Consider the following 18,487-nt stretch of genomic DNA (forward strand, 5'->3'; position numbering starts at 1 on the left):
AAGCTCTTGTTGCAAACCTGACAGGTCAGTTTGCCGTCCGGGCCCTCCTCGCTCTTCTGGGCTGGCTCCGGCTCTTCCTCGGCCGCGCCCTTCATCTTGTGCGTCATGAAGCGGTGGCGGTTCAGCGAGCCTGCGACGTGAAGCAAACGCCGCACTCCCTGCACTGGTGGGAGCTCTCGCCGGTGCAGTGCTGGGGGATGTGCTGCCGGAAGTCCGCCAGGCTGCCCGTCTTGTAACCGCATGCCCGGCATTGGAAGGTGCGCTTGGGTTTCTGAGGGGCCGGCTTGGCTTTCCGCGGCTCGTCGCTGCCGGAGTCATCGGAGGAAAGCTTACGCTTTTTAGATGAGGTCTGTGGGAAAAGTCACATGACAGGTCAGCGCACCATGCAAAGCATCCTGGGGCCTTTAATTACGTGTTCATTCTATTAATGGACAATTGTTTCTTGGTGTGTTCCATGTATCTGAATGATGGGGAAGTGTGTGGTGTTATTCTGTGATGTGAGGAAATAATAGTATAAAACAATCATTTGCCTCCTGCATAAAGCAATGCTCCTAGTAACTGGTGCCACCACTATGAGGGCTTGTTCCTCTCCTGATGTGTACAACAGCTAGGAGCGTGGGGATGTGCTGGGAAACCAATGTGCAGGATAAGGGATCAATGTATGTTCATGGATCTAATGTATCCAGTAATCCGATTGGGCGTCCTACCTAACACGACGCCTGGCCGGATAGTCGGGATAGAACGGGGACACTTCCGGTACACTGGTGGCACTGCAATAGCATGTGCTGGTACCTATGGCCAGAGCCTCTGTGTTTAGTTCTATTCCTCTGTCTTCATGAACCACAACTTTAACTGCTCCCTAGAATAATGACCATTGTTACAGAGCAGACAAGTGTTCTATGCGTAATGTACCATAGTCCCCGCATTTGCCGATCTCCCCCATTTACAGCTGCCCGTTAGTAAATCAGATGGGGGTGTTTCAGAATGACTGGAATTACATGGCAACAGACAAACCCTCTGGTAAAGGCGGCGATACTAAATAACAATGGGGGAGACCCAGGTGTACGGCGAGGAAGAGAGCAGAGAATGCGGATTGGGAATAGCCCAAAGCTTTAGTAATAGACCATATGATCCACTCCATTGTACTGGAACCACAGGAGTAACTGGAGCTGGTCAGGAACGGGATCTAGCTCAAACCGGGAAAGTGCAGGACTGGGGCAAATAACAGCCTGGACCGGATTGGATCAGAAAACAACTTAGAGCTGGACTGGGGCAAATAACAGCCTGGACCGGATTGGATCAGAAAACAACTTGGAGCTGGACTGGGGCAAATAACAGCCTGGACCGGATTGGATCAGAAAACAACTTGGAGCTGGACTGGGGCAAATAACAGCCTGGACCGGATTGGATCAGAAAACAACTTGTAGCTGGACTGGGGCAAATAACAGCCTGGACCGGATTGGATCAGAAAACAACTTAGTGCAGGACTGGGGCAAATAACAGCCTGGACCGGATTGGATCAGAAAACAACTTGGAGCAGGACTGGAGCAAATAACAGCCTGGACCGGATTGGATCAGAAAACAACTTGGAGCTGGACTGGGGCAAATAACAGCCTGGACCGGATAGGATCAGAAAACAACTTGGAGCTGGACTGGACCGGATTGGATCAGAAAACAACTTGGCGCTGCACTGGACCGGATTGGATCAGAATACAACTTGGAGCTGGACTGGACCGGATCAGAAAACAACTTGGTGCTGGACTAGAGCGGATTGGATCAGAATATAACTTGGTGCTGGACTGGAGCGGATTGGATCAGAATATAACTTGGTGCCGGACTGGAGCGGATTGGATCAGAATATAACTTGGCGCTGGAGTTGAGCGGATTGGATCAGAATATAACTTGGCGCTGGAGTTGAGCGGATTGGATCAGAATATAACTTGGCGCTGGAGTTGAGCGGATTGGATCAGAATATAACTTGGCGCTGGACTGGAGCGGATTGGATCAGAATATAACTTGGCGCTGGAGTGGAGCGGATTGGATCAGAATATAACGGCGCTCGAGCGGATTGGATCAGAATATAACTTGGTGCTGGAGTGGAGCGGATTGGATCAGAATATAACTTGGCGCTGGAGTGGAGCGGATTGGATCAGAATATAACGGCGCTGGAGCGGATTGGATCAGAATATAACTTGGTGCTGGAGTGGAGCGGATTGGATCAGAATATAACGGCGCTGGACTGGAGCGGATTGGATCAGAATATAACTTGGCGCTGGAGTGGAGCGGATTGGATCAGAATATAACTTGGCGCTGGAGTGGAGCGGATTGGATCAGAATATAACGGCGCTGGAGCGGAATGCAGCTAAATGGATACTGGAACTGCAGTCCCGGAGTAGCAGAATGTATCGGAAGGCTGGAGAGCACTGGGACAGATTACTGGAGCCAGGTACAAGGTGAGCACAATACAGGAATGAGAGAATCTACCATGCTAGCCTACTATAACACCCAATGCATCATGTACATAAGATTACAGAAGTGCCAGCTGTGATTGGAGCAGGGCCCCCGGCTAAGCGGAGTCGGGTGGAGCAGTAACTAGGTTACACCCATCCCCACCAGGTAAGGGAGGCAGGAGCCCTCTCCCTTCATATCCTCTACCTGAAGGTCCAGCATGTCACAAGGCCTAGTAGCTGCTCCTTATCCCAGAGCATATAATGGATCACCGTACCTGTGATTTGCTCCCATTGCGGGAGACCAGGACCTCCTGACTCCTTGTCTGGTCGGTGACTTTGATGCCATGTCGGACCTGGATGTGTTTCTCCAGAATCAGGCGGCTGCTAAAGGTGCGTTTCCCCTCGGTGCAGTACCTGGGTGAGGAGGGCAGAGGTCACAATCCGATACAGTAGAATTGTGTGGGACACAGTACTACCGCCAGCGCCATCTAGTGTCAGGGGATGGTCGCTACAGATACTGAGTTACAATCACTGAATATGGGCCTCCTACCAGCACCAGACGTGGCTCCAAACACCCGATAATGATGGAACCAATGCTCATGTGTGTGTGCAGTGTGAGGGTCAGCCTAGTACAGGGGAGAACAGCGACACATACTGACCGGCAGGGGTACACCCGCTTAATGCCCTCGTGATTCACTCGCACATGACGCCGGAGGCTGGGGGCGGAGCAGAATGATCGCTCACACAGTCGGCATGGAAACTTCTTCACAGACTAAAGAGAGGTGAAATACTGGTTACTATCCGCTGCCTCGCCGCCCCATTCTGTACACCCCCCCATTCTGTACACCCACCTCCCCCCGCCCATTCTGTACACCTCCCCCCCATTCTGTACACCCACCTCCCCCCGCCCATTCTGTACACCTCCCCCCCATTCTGTACACCCACCTCCCCCCCATTCTGTACACCCACCTCCCCCCCATTCTGTACACCCCCCCCATTCTGTACACCCACCTCCCCCCGCCCATTCTGTACACCCACCTCCCCCCCCATTCTGTACACCCCCCATTCTGTACACCCACCTCCCCCCGCCCATTCTGTACACCTCCCCCCCATTCTGTACACCCCCCCATTCTGTACACCCCCCCCCATTCTGTACACCCACCTCAACCCGCCCATTCTGTACACCCACCTCCCCCGCCCATTCTGTACACCCACCTCCCCCCGCCCATTCTGTACACCTCCCCCCATTCTGTACACCCACCTCCCCCCCATTCTGTACACCCCCCCCCCATTCTGTACACCCACCTCCCCCGCCCATTCTGTACACCCACCTCCCCCGCCCATTCTGTACACCTCCCCCCCATTCTGTACACCCCCCCCATTCTGTACACCCACCTCCCCCGCCCATTCTGTACACCCACCTCCCCCGCCCATTCTGTACACCCACCTCCCCCCGCCCATTCTGTACACCCACCTCCCCCCGCCCATTCTGTACACCTCCCCCCATTCTGTACACCCCCCCCATTCTGTACACCCACCTTGTACACCCACCTCCCCCCGCCCATCTGTACACCCACCTCCCCCGCCCATTCTGTACACCCACCTCCCCCGCCCATTCTGTACACCCACCTCCCCCCGCCCATTCTGTACACCTCCCCCCATTCTGTACACCCACCTCCCCCCCATTCTGTACACCCCCCCCCATTCTGTACACCCACCTCCCCCCCCCCATTCTGTACACCCACCTCCCCCCATTCTGTACACCCCCCCCCCATTCTGTACACCCACCTCCCCCCCATTCTGTACACCCACCCCCCCATTCTGTACACCCCCCCCCCATTCTGTACACCCACCTCCCCCCGCCCATTCTGTACACCCACCTCCCCCGCCCATTCTGTACCTCCCCCCCCATTCTGTACACCCACCTCCCCCCGCCCTTCTGTACACCCCCCCATTCTGTACACCCACCTCCCCCGCCATTCTGTACACCCCCCCCCCATTCTGTACACCACCCCCATTCTGTACACCCACCTCCCCCGCCCATCTGTACACCCACCTCCCCCGCCCATTCTGTACACCCACCTCCCCCCGCCCATTCTGTACACCCACCTCCCCCCGCCCATTCTGTACACCTCCCCCCCATTCTGTACACCCACCTCCCCCCCATTCTGTACACCCCCCCCCCATTCTGTACACCCACCTCCCCCCCCCATTCTGTACACCCACCTCCCCCCCATTCTGTACACCCACCTCCCCCCCATTCTGTACACCCCCCCCCATTCTGTACACCACCTCCCCCCCCATTCTGTACACCCACCTCCCCCCATTCTGTACACCCCCCCCCCATTCTGTACACCACCTCCCCCCGCCCATTCTGTACACCCACCTCCCCCCGCCCATTCTGTACACCTCCCCCCCATTCTGTACACCCACCTCCCCCCGCCCATTCTGTACACCCCCCCATTCTGTACACCCACCTCCCCCCGCCCATTCTGTACACCTCCCCCCATTCTGTACACCCACCTCCCCCCCCCATTCTGTACACCCACCTCCCCCCGCCCATTCTGTACACCTCCCCATTCTGTACACCCCACCCCTCCCCCGCCCATTCTGTACACCCACTTCTCAATCTGTACACCCACCTCCCCCATTCTATACCTCCCCCCCTATTCTGTACACCCACTCAACTCTCCCCGTTCTGTATACCTGCCTTCCCCCATTCTGTACACCATCACCCTCCTCCGTCCTGCCCTCATTGCATATGACCCAACACCCTCCTCCTCCCTGCCCCCCCCCCTCATTGCATACGCCCCATTACCCTCCTCCGTCCTGCCCCCCCCTGTTGCATACGCCCCATTACCCTCCTTCTCCGTCCTGCCCCCTCCCCCCCCCCCCCCCGTAGCATAAGCCGCCATCCTCCACTATACGCGGGCTGACCTTGCCATGCTCCTTCTTCATGTGCACCACGTACTCGTCCCTCTCCGGGAACCAGGAGTGGCAGATCCCACAGGTCCAGCAGTTGCTCCTCTGCCGGGGACCCTCCGGCTTTCGGATTTCCTTTGCTTTCGGCTTCTTCTTCACTTCGGGGGAGCTTGGGGGTCTGATGAGGAAGACGACTCTACCTCGGGCTCGGGTTCCGGATCGGGCTGCTTGCTGACCGGGATCTCCGCGGGCTCCGGTTTGGGGGTGAGGAGCTCGGGGGGTTGTGGGGGATCCTCCTTCACCACGCTGTTGTGAGTTGTCTGTGACACAAGGACACCAGGTGGGTTACATGGCGAAATGTCATACTCATCCTCACTGTAAGTGCATGTGATGGGGACCTACCTTTAGATGTTCCAGCATGGTGCGCTTCTGGGCAAACAGCAGGGGGCAGTCCGGGCATTTAAAGACGCTCACCCTCTGGTGCCCCAACTGCTGGTCAAAATGGGAGTGGTCCAGGTGGGAGCAAAGCAGGGGCTTGTGGGTAAACACGGTATCACACATGGCACACTTGTAGATCATCCTGGGGGGGGGGGGGACAGGGTTATATATTACACACCACTCTAATCTCCAGGATCCCTACAGCCCAGCAACTAATCCCTACAGCCCGGCAACTAATCCCTACAGCCCGCAACTAATCCCTACTGCCACAACTAATCCCTACTGCCACAACTAATCCCTACTGCCACAACTAATCCCTACTGCCACAACTAATCCCTACTGCCACAACTAATCCCTACTGCCACAACTAATCCCTACTATAGGATACTGTATAGACAGAATACAGTAGTGAAAATGCCGGCTAACTTTGGTGAGTGTTTTTTTAGCTAATCCTAACTCCGAACCCAACCTTAACCTCCCCCTCCCGCAACCCAGCCCAGACTCTGGCTCTCGCAGTCATGCCCTTGTCCTGGCGTCTCGCAGTTTTGCCCTGACCTCCCGGGGGAGTGCCATGACCTCACGCGGCCTAGCCCCCAGTCTGACCTCCCGCGGCCTAGCTCTGGCCTCTCGGTATCCGGACAATTGTTAGACAGCACTTACATCGACAGCCATTACATCGACACCATTTAGTTCGACAGCTCAATAGGTCGACATGGTTTTAGGTCGACATACCATTAGGTCGACAGCTCATTAGGTCGACATGTTTTTAGGTCGACACTACCATTAGGTCGACAGTGTCTATGTCGACAGTCACAAGGTCGACATGGGTTTTCACTGTTTTTTGAGCCGACATGTGCCGACAGGCGGTATTTCATGCCCTACTATCCACTAGGGCGTGGTGGGAGAAAAAAATAGTGTGCCGAGCGCAGCGAGGCACCGTGCCCGAAGCATTGCGAGCGAGCGAGCGATGCGAGGGGCTGCGGTACACTTCAAACTGTGTCCATGTCGACTGTGTCGACATTCGACCAAAAAAACAGTGAAAAAAACCCATGTCGACCTTTTGACTGTCGACAGACACTGTCGACCTAATGGTAGTGTCGACCTAAAAACATGTCGACCTAATGAGCTGTCGACCTAATGACATGTCGACCTAAAACCATGTCGACCTATTGAGCTGTCGAACTAATGGTGTCGATGTAATGGCTGTCGATGTAAGTGCTGTCTAATATCCGTCCCAGACCCGGCCTCTCGCAGTTGTGCCTTGGCCTCCCGCGGCCTAGACTCCACTCCTGACCTCTCGCAGTCGTGCCCTGGCCTCCCCCGGCCTAGACGCCACCCTGGCCTCCCCCGGCCTAGACGCCACCCTGGCCTCCCCCGGCCTCGACGCCACCCTGGCCTCCCCCGGCCTCGACGCCACCCTGGCCTCCCCCGGCCTAGACGCCACCCCTAGACCCACCCTGGCCTCCCCGGCCTAGACGCCACCCTGGCCTCCCCCGGCCTAGACGCCACCCTGGCCTCCCCGGCCTAGACGCCACCCTGGCCTCCCCCGGCCTAGACGCCACCCTGGCCTCCCCCGGCCTAGACGCCACCCTGGCCTCACCTTGCAGTTGATATAATTTCACCCACCGCACAGACAAGGTAAGGCGAGACAACACCACTATGACATTGGTACTTACTTGGCCTGCTGATTGCTGAATCCTGGGTGCTGGGTATAAATGTGGGCATGGGCACTGGGTGCAGATTTGAATGCCATGGGACAAATGGGGCACTTATGAAAGACCTCGCAGTGAGATGTCTGAATGTGAGACTTAATAGAATTAATCCTCCAAAGACCACGGCACAGCTCGGACACCTGGGAGAGAAGGCAGAGACGCTGTTAGACCTGCAGGTGGCGCCACTTACGTCACACAGAAAGAAGAGAGGTAACGGGCGTACTTGTATCCGATCCTGCGGGAGAAGTGCAGGCAGCTCTCTTTCAGGTGGGTCTGAAAGTTCTCTATGCGGAAGTTCCCCCCACATTCAGGGCACACGTTGGGTGGAGTCTGCGAGTGCATGCGCTGGTGGGCTTTATAACTGCACCAGTTTGGCATCATCATGGGACAAAGAGAACATACCTGAAAGAGAGAATACCAAGGTGGCCCATCAGTACTGCCCCTCTCCTCTGTCCCCAACAGCGCTGCCCCTCTGTCCCCAACAGCGCTGCCCCTCTCCTCTGTCCCCAACAGCGCTGCCCCTCTCCTCTGTCCCCAACAGCGCTGCCCCTCTCCTCTGTCCCCAACAGCGCTGCCCCTCTCCTCTGTCCCCAACAGCGCTGCCCTCTCCTCTGTCCCCACAGCGCTGCCCCTCTCCTCTGTCCCCAACAGCGCTGCCCCTCTCCCCTGTCCCCAACAGCGCTGCCCCTCTCCCCTGTCCCAACAGCGCTGCCCCTCTCCCCTGTCCCCAACAGCGCTGCCCCTCTCCTCTGTCCCCACAGCGCTGCCCCTCTCCCCTGTCCCCAACAGCGCTGCCCCTCTCCTCTGTCCCCAACAGCGCTGCCCCTCTCCTCTGTCCCCAACAGCGCTGCCCCTCTTCCTCTGTCCCCAACAGCGCTGCCCCTCTCCTCTGTCCCCAACAGCGCTGCCCCTCTCCCCTGTCCCCAACAGCGCTGCCCCCCTCCTCTGTCCCCAACAGCGCTGCCCCCAACAGCGCTGCCCCCCTCTTCTGTCCCCAACAGCGCTGCCCCTCTTCTGTCCCCAACAGCGCTGCCCCCCTCTTCTGTCCCCAACAGCGCTGCCCCCCTCCTCTGTCCCCAACAGCGCTGCCCCTCTCCTCTATCCTCATCATTAATGCCCCTCTGTCCTCATCATTCACCTGTCAGTAATATAATATACTGTGCCACCTATCAGTAATATAATGTGCCACCTATCAGTAATATAATATAATGTGCCACCTATCAGTAATATAATATACAGTGCCACCTATCAGTAATATAATGTAATATGCCACCTATCAGTAATATAATGTAATATGCCACCTATCAGTAATATAATGGCCACCTATCAGTAATATAATGTAATGTGCCACCTATCAGTAATATAATGTAATGTGCCACCTATCAGTAATATAATGTAATGTGCCACCTATCAGTAATATAATGTAATGTGCCACCTATCAGTAATATAATGTAATGTGCCACCTGACAGTAATATAATGTAATGTGCCACCTATCAGTAATATAATGTAATGTGCCACCTGTCAGTAATAGAATATAATGTGCCACCTGTCAGTAATATAATATAATTCCTGTCAGTAATATAATGTAATATGCCACCTGTCAGTAATATAATGTAATGTGCCACCTATCAGTAATATAATGTAATGTGCCACCTATCAGTAATATAATATAATGTGCCACCTGTCAGTAATATAATAATAATGTGCCACCTGTCAGTAATATAATATAATGTGCCACCTGTCAGTAATATAATATAATGTGCCACCTGTCAGTAATATAATATAATGTGCCACCTGTCAGTAATGTAATATAATGTGCCACCTGTCAGTAATGTAATAGAATGTGCCACCTGTCAGTAATATAATAGAATGTGCCACCTGTCAGTAATATAATAGAATGTGCCACCTGTCAGTAATATAATATAATGTGCCACCTATCAGTAATATAATATAATGCGCCACCTATCAGTAATATAATATAATGTGCCACCTGTCAGTAATATAATGTGCCGCCTGTCAGTAATATAATGTGCCTCCTATCAGTAATATAATATAATGTGCCACCTGTCAGTAATATAATGTGCCACCTGTCAGTAATATAATATAATGTGCCACCTATCAGTAATATAATATAATGTGCCACCTATCAGTAATATAATATAATGTGCCACCTGTCAGTAATATAATATAATGTGCCACCTATCAGTAATATAATGTGCCTCCTGTCAGTAATATAATATAATGTGCCACCTGTCAGTAATATAATATAATGTGCCACCTGTCAGTAATATAATGTAATGTGCCACCTGTCAGTAATATAATGTACTGTGCCACCTATCAGTAATATAATGTAATGTGCCACCTATCAGTAATATAATATAATGTGCCACCTATCAGTAATATAATGTAATGTGCCACCTGTCAGTAATATAATGTAATGTGCCACCTGTCAGTAATATAATGTACTGTGCCACCTATCAGTAATATAATGTAATGTGCCACCTATCAGTAATATAATGTAATGTGCCACCTATCAGTAATATAATGTAATGTGCCACCTGTCAGTAATATAATATAATGTGCCACCTGTCAGTAATATAATGTAATGTGCCACCTGTCAGTAATATAATATAATGTGCCACCTATCAGTAATATAATGTAATGTGCCACCTATCAGTAATATAATGTAATGTGCCACCTATCAGTAATATAATATAATGTGCCACCTGTCAGTAATATAATGTAATGTGCCACCTGTCAGTAATATAATGTAATGTGCCACCTATCAGTAATATAATATAATGTGCCACCTGTCAGTAATAGAATGTAATGTGCCACCTATCAGTAATATAATGTAATGTGCCACCTATCAGTAATATAATGTAATGTGCCACCTGTCAGTAATATAATGTAATATGCCACCTATCAGTAATATAATATAATGCGCCACCTGTCAGTAATATAATATAATGTGCCACCTATCAGTAATATAATGTAATGTGCCACCTGTCAGTAATATAATGTAATATGCCACCTATCAGTAATATAATATAATGCGCCACCTGTCAGTAATATAATATAATGTGCCACCTATCAGTAATATAATATAATGTGCCACCTGTCAGTAATATAATATAATGCGCCACCTGTCAGTAATATAATATAATGTGCCACCTGTCAGTAATGTAATATAATGTGCCACCTGTCAGTAATATAATATAATGTGCCACCTGTCAGTAATGTAATATAATGTGCCACCTGTCAGTAATATAATATACTGTGCCACCTATCAGTAATATAATGTAATGTGCCACCTATCAGTAATATAATATACAGTGCCACCTATCAGTAATATAATATACAGTGCCACCTATCAGTAATATAATGTAATGTGCCACCTATCAGTAATATAATGTAATGTGCCACCTATCAGTAATATAATGTAATGTGCCACCTGTCAGTAATATAATATAATGTGCCACCTATCAGTAATATAATATAATGTGCCACCTGTCAGTAATATAATATAATGTGCCACCTGTCAGTAATATAATATAATGTGCCACCTATCAGTAATATAATGTAATGTGCCTCCTATCAGTAATATAATGTAATGTGCCACCTATCAGTAATATAATGTAATATGCCACCTATCAGTAATATAATGTAATGTGCCACCTGTCAGTAATATAATATAATGTGCCACCTATCAGTAATATAATATAATGTGCCACCTGTCAGTAATATAATATAATGTGCCACCTGTCAGTAATATAATATAATGTGCCACCTGTCAGTAATGTAATATAATGTGCCACCTGTCAGTAATATAATATACTGTGCCACCTATCAGTAATATAATGTAATGTGCCACCTATCAGTAATATAATATACAGTGCCACCTATCAGTAATATAATATACAGTGCCACCTATCAGTAATATAATGTAATATGCCACCTATCAGTAATATAATGTAATATGCCACCTATCAGTAATATAATGTAATATGCCACCTATCAGTAATATAATATAATGTGCCACCTATCAGTAATATAATGTAATGTGCCACCTATCAGTAATATAATATAATGCGCCACCTATCAGTAATATAATGTAATATGCCACCTATCAGTAATATAATGTAATGTGCCACCTATCAGTATTATAATGTAATGTGCCACCTATCAGTAATATAATGTAATGTGGCACCTATCAGTAATATAATGTAATGTGCCACCTATCAGTAATATAATGTAATGTGCCACCTGTCAGTAATATAATGTAATGTGCCACCTGTCAGTAATAGAATATAATGTGCCACCTGTCAGTAATAGAATATAATGTGCCACCTGTCAGTAATAGAATATAATGTGCCACCTGTCAGTAATAGAATATAATGTGCCACCTATCAGTAATATAATGTGCCACCTGTCAGTAATATAATATAATGTGCCACCTATCAGTAATATAATGTGCCACCTGTCAGTAATATAATATAATGTGCCACCTGTCAGTAATATAATGTGCCTCCTATCAGTAATATAATATAATGTGCCACCTGTCAGTAATATAATATAATGTGCCACCTGTCAGTAATATAATGTGCCACCTGTCAGTAATGTAATATAATGTGCCTCCTATCAGTAATATAATATAATGTGTTACCTATCAGTAATATAATATAATGCGCCACCTGTCAGTAATGTAATGTGCCACCTGTCAGTAATATAATGTGCCACCTGTCAGTAATATAATGTAATGTGCCACCTATCAGTAATATAATATAACGTGCCACCTGTCAGTAATATACTGTGCCACCTATCAGTAATATAATGTAATGTGCCACCTATCAGTAATATAATATACAGTGCCACCTATCAGTAATATAATATACAGTGCCACCTATCAGTAATATAATGTAATGTGCCACCTATCAGTATTATAATGTAATGTGGCACCTATCAGTAATATAATGTAATGTGCCACCTATCAGTAATATAATGTAATGTGCCACCTGTCAGTAATATAATGTAATGTGCCACCTGTCAGTAATATAATGTAATGTGCCACCTGTCAGTAATAGAATATAATGTGCCACCTGTCAGTAATAGAATATAATGTGCCACCTGTCAGTAATATAATATAATGTGCCACCTATCAGTAATATAATGTGCCACCTGTCAGTAATATAATATAATGTGCCACCTATCAGTAATATAATGTGCCACCTGTCAGTAATATAATATAATGTGCCACCTGTCAGTAATATAATATAATGTGCCTCCTATCAGTAATATAATATAATGTGCCACCTGTCAGTAATATAATATAATGTGCCACCTGTCAGTAATATAATGTGCCTCCTATCAGTAATATAATATAATGTGCCACCTGTCAGTAATATAATATAATGTGCCACCTGTCAGTAATATAATATAATGTGCCACCTGTCAGTAATATAATGTGCCTCCTATCAGTAATATAATATAATGTGCCACCTGTCAGTAATATAATGTGCCACCTGTCAGTAATATAATATAATGTGCCACCTATCAGTAATATAATATAATGCGCCACCTGTCAGTAATGTAATGTGCCACCTGTCAGTAATATAATGTGCCACCTGTCAGTAATATAATGTAATGTGCCACCTATCAGTAATATAATATAATGTGCCACCTGTCAGTAATATACTGTGCCACCTATCAGTAATATAATGTAATGTGCCACCTATCAGTAATATAATATACAGTGCCACCTATCAGTAATATAATATACAGTGCCACCTATCAGTAATATAATGTAATATGCCACCTATCAGTAATATAATGTAATGTGCCACCTATCAGTATTATAATGTAATGTGGCACCTATCAGTAATATAATGTAATGTGGCACCTATCAGTAATATAATGTAATGTGCCACCTATCAGTAATATAATGTAATGTGCCACCTGTCAGTAATATAATGTAATGTGCCACCTGTCAGTAATATAATGTAATGTGCCACCTGTCAGTAATAGAATATAATGTGCCACCTGTCAGTAATATAATGTGCCACCTGTCAGTAATATAATATAATGTGCCACCTATCAGTAATATAATGTAATGTGCCACCTATCAGTAATATAATGTAATGTGCCTCCTATCAGTAATATAATGTAATGTGCCACCTATCAGTAATATAATGTAATGTGCCACCTGTCAGTAATATAATGTAATGTGCCACCTATCAGTAATATAATATAATGTGCCACCTGTCAGTAATATAATATAATGTGCCACCTGTCAGTAATAGAATATAATGTGCCACCTGTCAGTAATATAATATAATGTGCCACCTATCAGTAATATAATGTGCCACCTGTCAGTAATATAATATAATGTGCCACCTATCAGTAATATAATGTGCCTCCTATCAGTAATATAATATAATGTGCCACCTGTCAGTAATATAATATAATGTGCCACCTGACAGTAATATAATGTAATGTGCCACCTGTCAGTAATATAATGTGCCACCTGTCAGTAATATAATATAATGTGCCACCTGTCAGTAATATAATGTGCCTCCTATCAGTAATATAATATATTGTGCCACCTGTCAGTAATATAATATAATGTGCCACCTGACAGTAATATAATGTAATGTGCCACCTGTCAGTAATATAATGTGCCACCTGTCAGTAATATAATGTGCCACCTGTCAGTAATATAATGTGCCTCCTATCAGTAATATAATATAATGTGCCACCTGTCAGTAATATAATATAATGTGCCACCTGTCAGTAATATAATATAATGTGCCACCTGTCAGTAATATAATGTGCCTCCTATCAGTAATATAATATAATGTGCCACCTGTCAGTAATATAATATAATGTGCCACCTGTCAGTAATGTAATATAATGTGCCTCCTATCAGTAATATAATATAATGTGCCACCTGTCAGTAATATAATATAATGCGCCACCTGTCAGTAATGTAATGTGCCACCTGTCAGTAATATAATGTGCCACCTGTCAGTAATATAATGTAATGTGCCACCTATCAGTAATATAATATAATGTGCCACCTGTCAGTAATATAATGTGCCACCTATCAGTAATATAATATACTGTGCCACCTGTCAGTAATATAATGTAATGTGCCACCTATCAGTAATATAATATAATGTGCCACCTGTCAGTAATATAATGTGCCACCTGTCAGTAATATAATGTGCCTCCTATCAGTAATATAATATAATGTGCCACCTGTCAGTAATATAATGTGCCACCTGTCAGTAATATAATGTGCCACCTGTCAGTAATATAATATAATGTGCCACCTGTCAGTAATATAATGTGCCTCCTGTCAGTAATATAATATAATGTGCCACCTGTCAGTAATATAATATAATGTGCCACCTGTCAGTAATATAATATAATGTGCCACCTATCAGTAATATAATATAATGTGCCACCTATCAGTAATATAATATAATGTGCCACCTATCAGTAATATAATATAATGTGCCACCTGTCAGTAATATAATGTGCCACCTATCAGTAATATAATATAATGTGCCACCTATCAGTAATAGACAGACAAGACACGAGTCTCTTACGTAACGTTTTGAAGTATTTTTCGGAGCTTGATAACGGTAAATACACCGAAACGTTGCCTAAGACTCCTATGTCTTGTCTTTCTGTGAGATCTAATCCTTAGAGTGCCTGTCTCCTCTCTCTCTACATGGTGTGTCTGTGAGTCTCCAAAACACTGCCATCTGCTGGCAGAGAGTGACACTTCATCTCTTTCTCACATAATGCCCATACACAGAAGGTAGCAGACTAACTTTCGAAGCTTTTGCTTTGAGCGAACGTACTGGTGTAATTTAATGTGCCAGGTGTAACTAAACATAGACGTCCTTCCCACCGCACCCCTATATTGCTGTCACTGCTGTAAATGACATAACTGTTGCTATGGGAAGCGACCGCGGTACCCTTGCAGAACTCCCTGTATAGGCTAGACACCCAGTGTCTCCTCCCACTTACTGTGCTGCCATTGACTCCAGGTGCCACCGTCTGCTGGAAGTGTAGCGCCAGGCCCGCCTTGTTCTTGCACTGCTCCTTGCACTCTAGGCAGCGGAATGTGCAGTAGGTGGACTGATCGGGCAGAATTGCGGAGTCGCTGCTTGGGCTGGCTGTAGCCGCGGTCTCCTGAGCTGGGCCAGGAGTAGATGCATTTCCTGGGGCCAGAACAGCGACGGACACCAGGGGCGTGACATCCGGCTGCCCTATCATCTGCTCCAAAGCGATTGGCCTCATGACCAGATGCGAGCACTGCATGACCAGCCCGTTGTCCTTGTGCTTGCGGGCGTGCAACAGCAAGCTGCACTTGTTGAAGAAGACCAGGCGTTTTGTGCAGTGATTGCAGGTCACCTCAATCCTCATGCTCCGCCGGTCATAGTGCCTGGCCAAGCTCTTTTCCAGAGCAAAGGAGTCGCCACATTCCAAGCAGCGAAAGCCAAACTGCGGGAAGCTGAGGCTGGACTCTGCCGGCGGGGTCAGGTTTGGCTTGTACGTGGGGAGGAGATTCTTGCTATTGAGGATCTTGTTAAACGTCTCCACCAGGCTAGACTGCGTCCGGGAGATGACTGTGCCGGCTACGGTCGGTGTCGGCTTTTGGGATTGCACCATCAGCACCGTAGTGTTGCGCTGTGGGCTGGCCGCAGTGGTTATAGCAGAGCTGCTGGACACCTGGCCGGTCAGGGTCACTGTACTGAGGGGCAAAGTAGTGGGCAGAGGCTGCTGTACCAGGTGAATGATGTTCTTGGCTATGATCTTGTTGGCCTTTGCAGGCATGACTACCGCTTTCTGCTGGGCTACACTGGCTGCCATCAGCATGACACTGCTGGCGTTCTGAATGGTGGACACAGGAAGCATGGAACCCTGGAGCTTGACGCTATTGCCCAGTGGCAGTTTGACCACCTGGGTCCCCTCCACTTTGGATGGGTTGAGATCGCTCTTCTCCTTTGGGGACAATACCTTTGCAACCTGCTTAGGGTCTGCCGCAACCTCCTGGCTGGTTTCAGAAGCTGCTGGCTGGGGAGACTCCTCGGACATTTGCAGAGAGGTGACGGCATCGGAGTCGGAGGACACTCTGGTGACCGTCCTTGTGATGCTCCCGGACTGTGTCTTTATTGTTTTGATGCGGACTTTGAGTGGTCTTGAGGAGCTGGATGATGGAGAGCTAATCCCATCCTCGTCCATATCGCTGTCCAGGCTTCTAGGACTCCAGCATGGCTCTTCTTTTACACCTGAACCCTCAGCCGCAGGGCTTGTTTTGGACTCCTTTGGAATGTCCGAGATCTCCACGAGGGACTCAGCCTTTGCAGACGTTTTAAGGTTCTTGTCCTCTGGAGTGCTCAGGGGGCTCATTTCTACACTGAGATTGCTAGTAACATCCTCCGTCTTTTGTTCTGGGCTGCTCCAAGAAGGTTTGGGAGGTTCCCCTGTGGGGTAATGGACAGTGACACATTTCACTGCTTCTAACGAACTGTCTCTTGGTGCTGGCAGCAGGCACCCTGTACTTTTCGTCTCATTGGGTTCCTCCTTGATGGGATGGGTTCCTAGGCACAGTCCTAATGGTCCACCAGCTGAGGTGATCTTTCCAATGCTAAAGGCTTGAGGAATGACCCTGGTTAGATTGTGGCTGTTCTCCAGGGGAGAAGCGATGGAAGAAGGGCTAAGAACTGGTTCTGGGGCCTCAAAGATTGGCCTCTCCTTCAGTTTGACATCCCGTGGCTTGTCTATCAAATCAGACACGTGGCCATCCATGGGATTATCCACTTGGGTAAAGTCAGTGAACAGGTCTATGGGTTTACTCCCTTTAGCCCTGACTGTCCAGGCCTCGCCACCATTGGAAGCCGCGGGTGTGGGCGCAGATGACCGTGAGACATCTGGGCTGTTGAATCCGTTCTGAAGCAGCCGGGAGCCAAGGGCCTGCATGTCTTTTCCGTGGATGTCCAGCAGGTCGGCCTGTTCGGGACACACTGTGTTCTTGACTATGACGCTGACTGTGGTGATGTCTGCGTGAGGAAGACTATGGTCTGAGCTAACGGTGTCCCCTGGGGAGGGCTTCGCCTCTACATCTCCATCTTCTGGCCCGGAGTGGATGGCCTCATTAGCGTCCATGTCTGGGATGTCAAATGCAGCTAGGAGATCATCGAAGTCAGGAGTCTTCATGTCGCCCATGATGAACTTCAGGGACGGGTCTAGGAGAGAAAAGGCACAGATGTCAGTAAGGCGTCGCACACTATCCCAATCCCTAGCACTTATCACCTAACAGCCGGCAGAGGAGGAGTTAATCAATGTGACTAGCTCCCAGGCTGTACTGTGCCGTACCTTCTAGGACCCAGGGTGGGTGAGACCAGCAGAGCAGCCTGCATCCACCCTGACCAGGCCGAATCCCAGCTGCATGGCCGATAACACAGAACCCAGAGCCCCCCTCTCTCCATCTGCAACAGGATCCCCCAGCTCCTGTCTCCATGTCGGAGTGCTGCTCGGCTGGGGACAGACCCTGCATTGTCCTGTTATGTGACCGAGATGTGACTGACGGGTACAAGCATGTGGCCATAGCAATCCTGCCTCTCCTGCGGACATGTACACCTAAGTGTGTGTAAGTTCCATACCAGGGCATCCCCCCTGCACTGCCAGCCATCCCTCCCTCCCTCCCCAGCACGGACATTAGTACACACCTTATGCTCCCAGGAGCTGCATTGTGTGTCAGCACATCGGCAGGAAGGCCTTAGTGCTCTGCATCCATCAGAGGCCTCCCCTGCCAGCCATGCCAGGCCTAGGGAAAAGGAGGAGGGTGAGCCTGAGCTGTAGGCCACTGCTGACCTGTCTGTACAAGGAACTGCTCAGGTTTCATGCAGAGAGGGCCTGCTTACACAGCAGCCAACGTCACGTGACTGTGA

General features: G+C 48.3%; 1 protein-coding gene across 1 annotated transcript in view; it reads right to left on the minus strand.

Moving 5' to 3' along the window:
* Positions 1-18,487, minus strand: part of ZNF687 (zinc finger protein 687) — a 44,824-nt gene that overhangs the window by 285 nt on the left and 26,052 nt on the right. Inside the window, 11 exon segments of the mRNA XM_083167650.1 lie at positions 1-130; positions 133-349; positions 2,726-2,864; positions 3,110-3,222; positions 5,388-5,551; positions 5,554-5,692; positions 5,775-5,952; positions 7,487-7,631; positions 7,634-7,662; positions 7,746-7,924; positions 15,561-17,782. The exon segment at positions 1-130 is cut by the window's left edge and continues 56 nt beyond it. Coding sequence (XP_083023776.1) covers positions 1-130; positions 133-349; positions 2,726-2,864; positions 3,110-3,222; positions 5,388-5,551; positions 5,554-5,692; positions 5,775-5,952; positions 7,487-7,631; positions 7,634-7,662; positions 7,746-7,924; positions 15,561-17,762 — 3,635 coding nt within the window. The 5' untranslated portion in view covers positions 17,763-17,782.

This window comes from Crinia signifera, chromosome 12 (assembly GCF_055691185.1).
Source record: "Crinia signifera chromosome 12, ASM5569118v1, whole genome shotgun sequence".
In the NCBI taxonomy this organism is placed as follows: domain Eukaryota; kingdom Metazoa; phylum Chordata; class Amphibia; order Anura; family Myobatrachidae; genus Crinia; species Crinia signifera.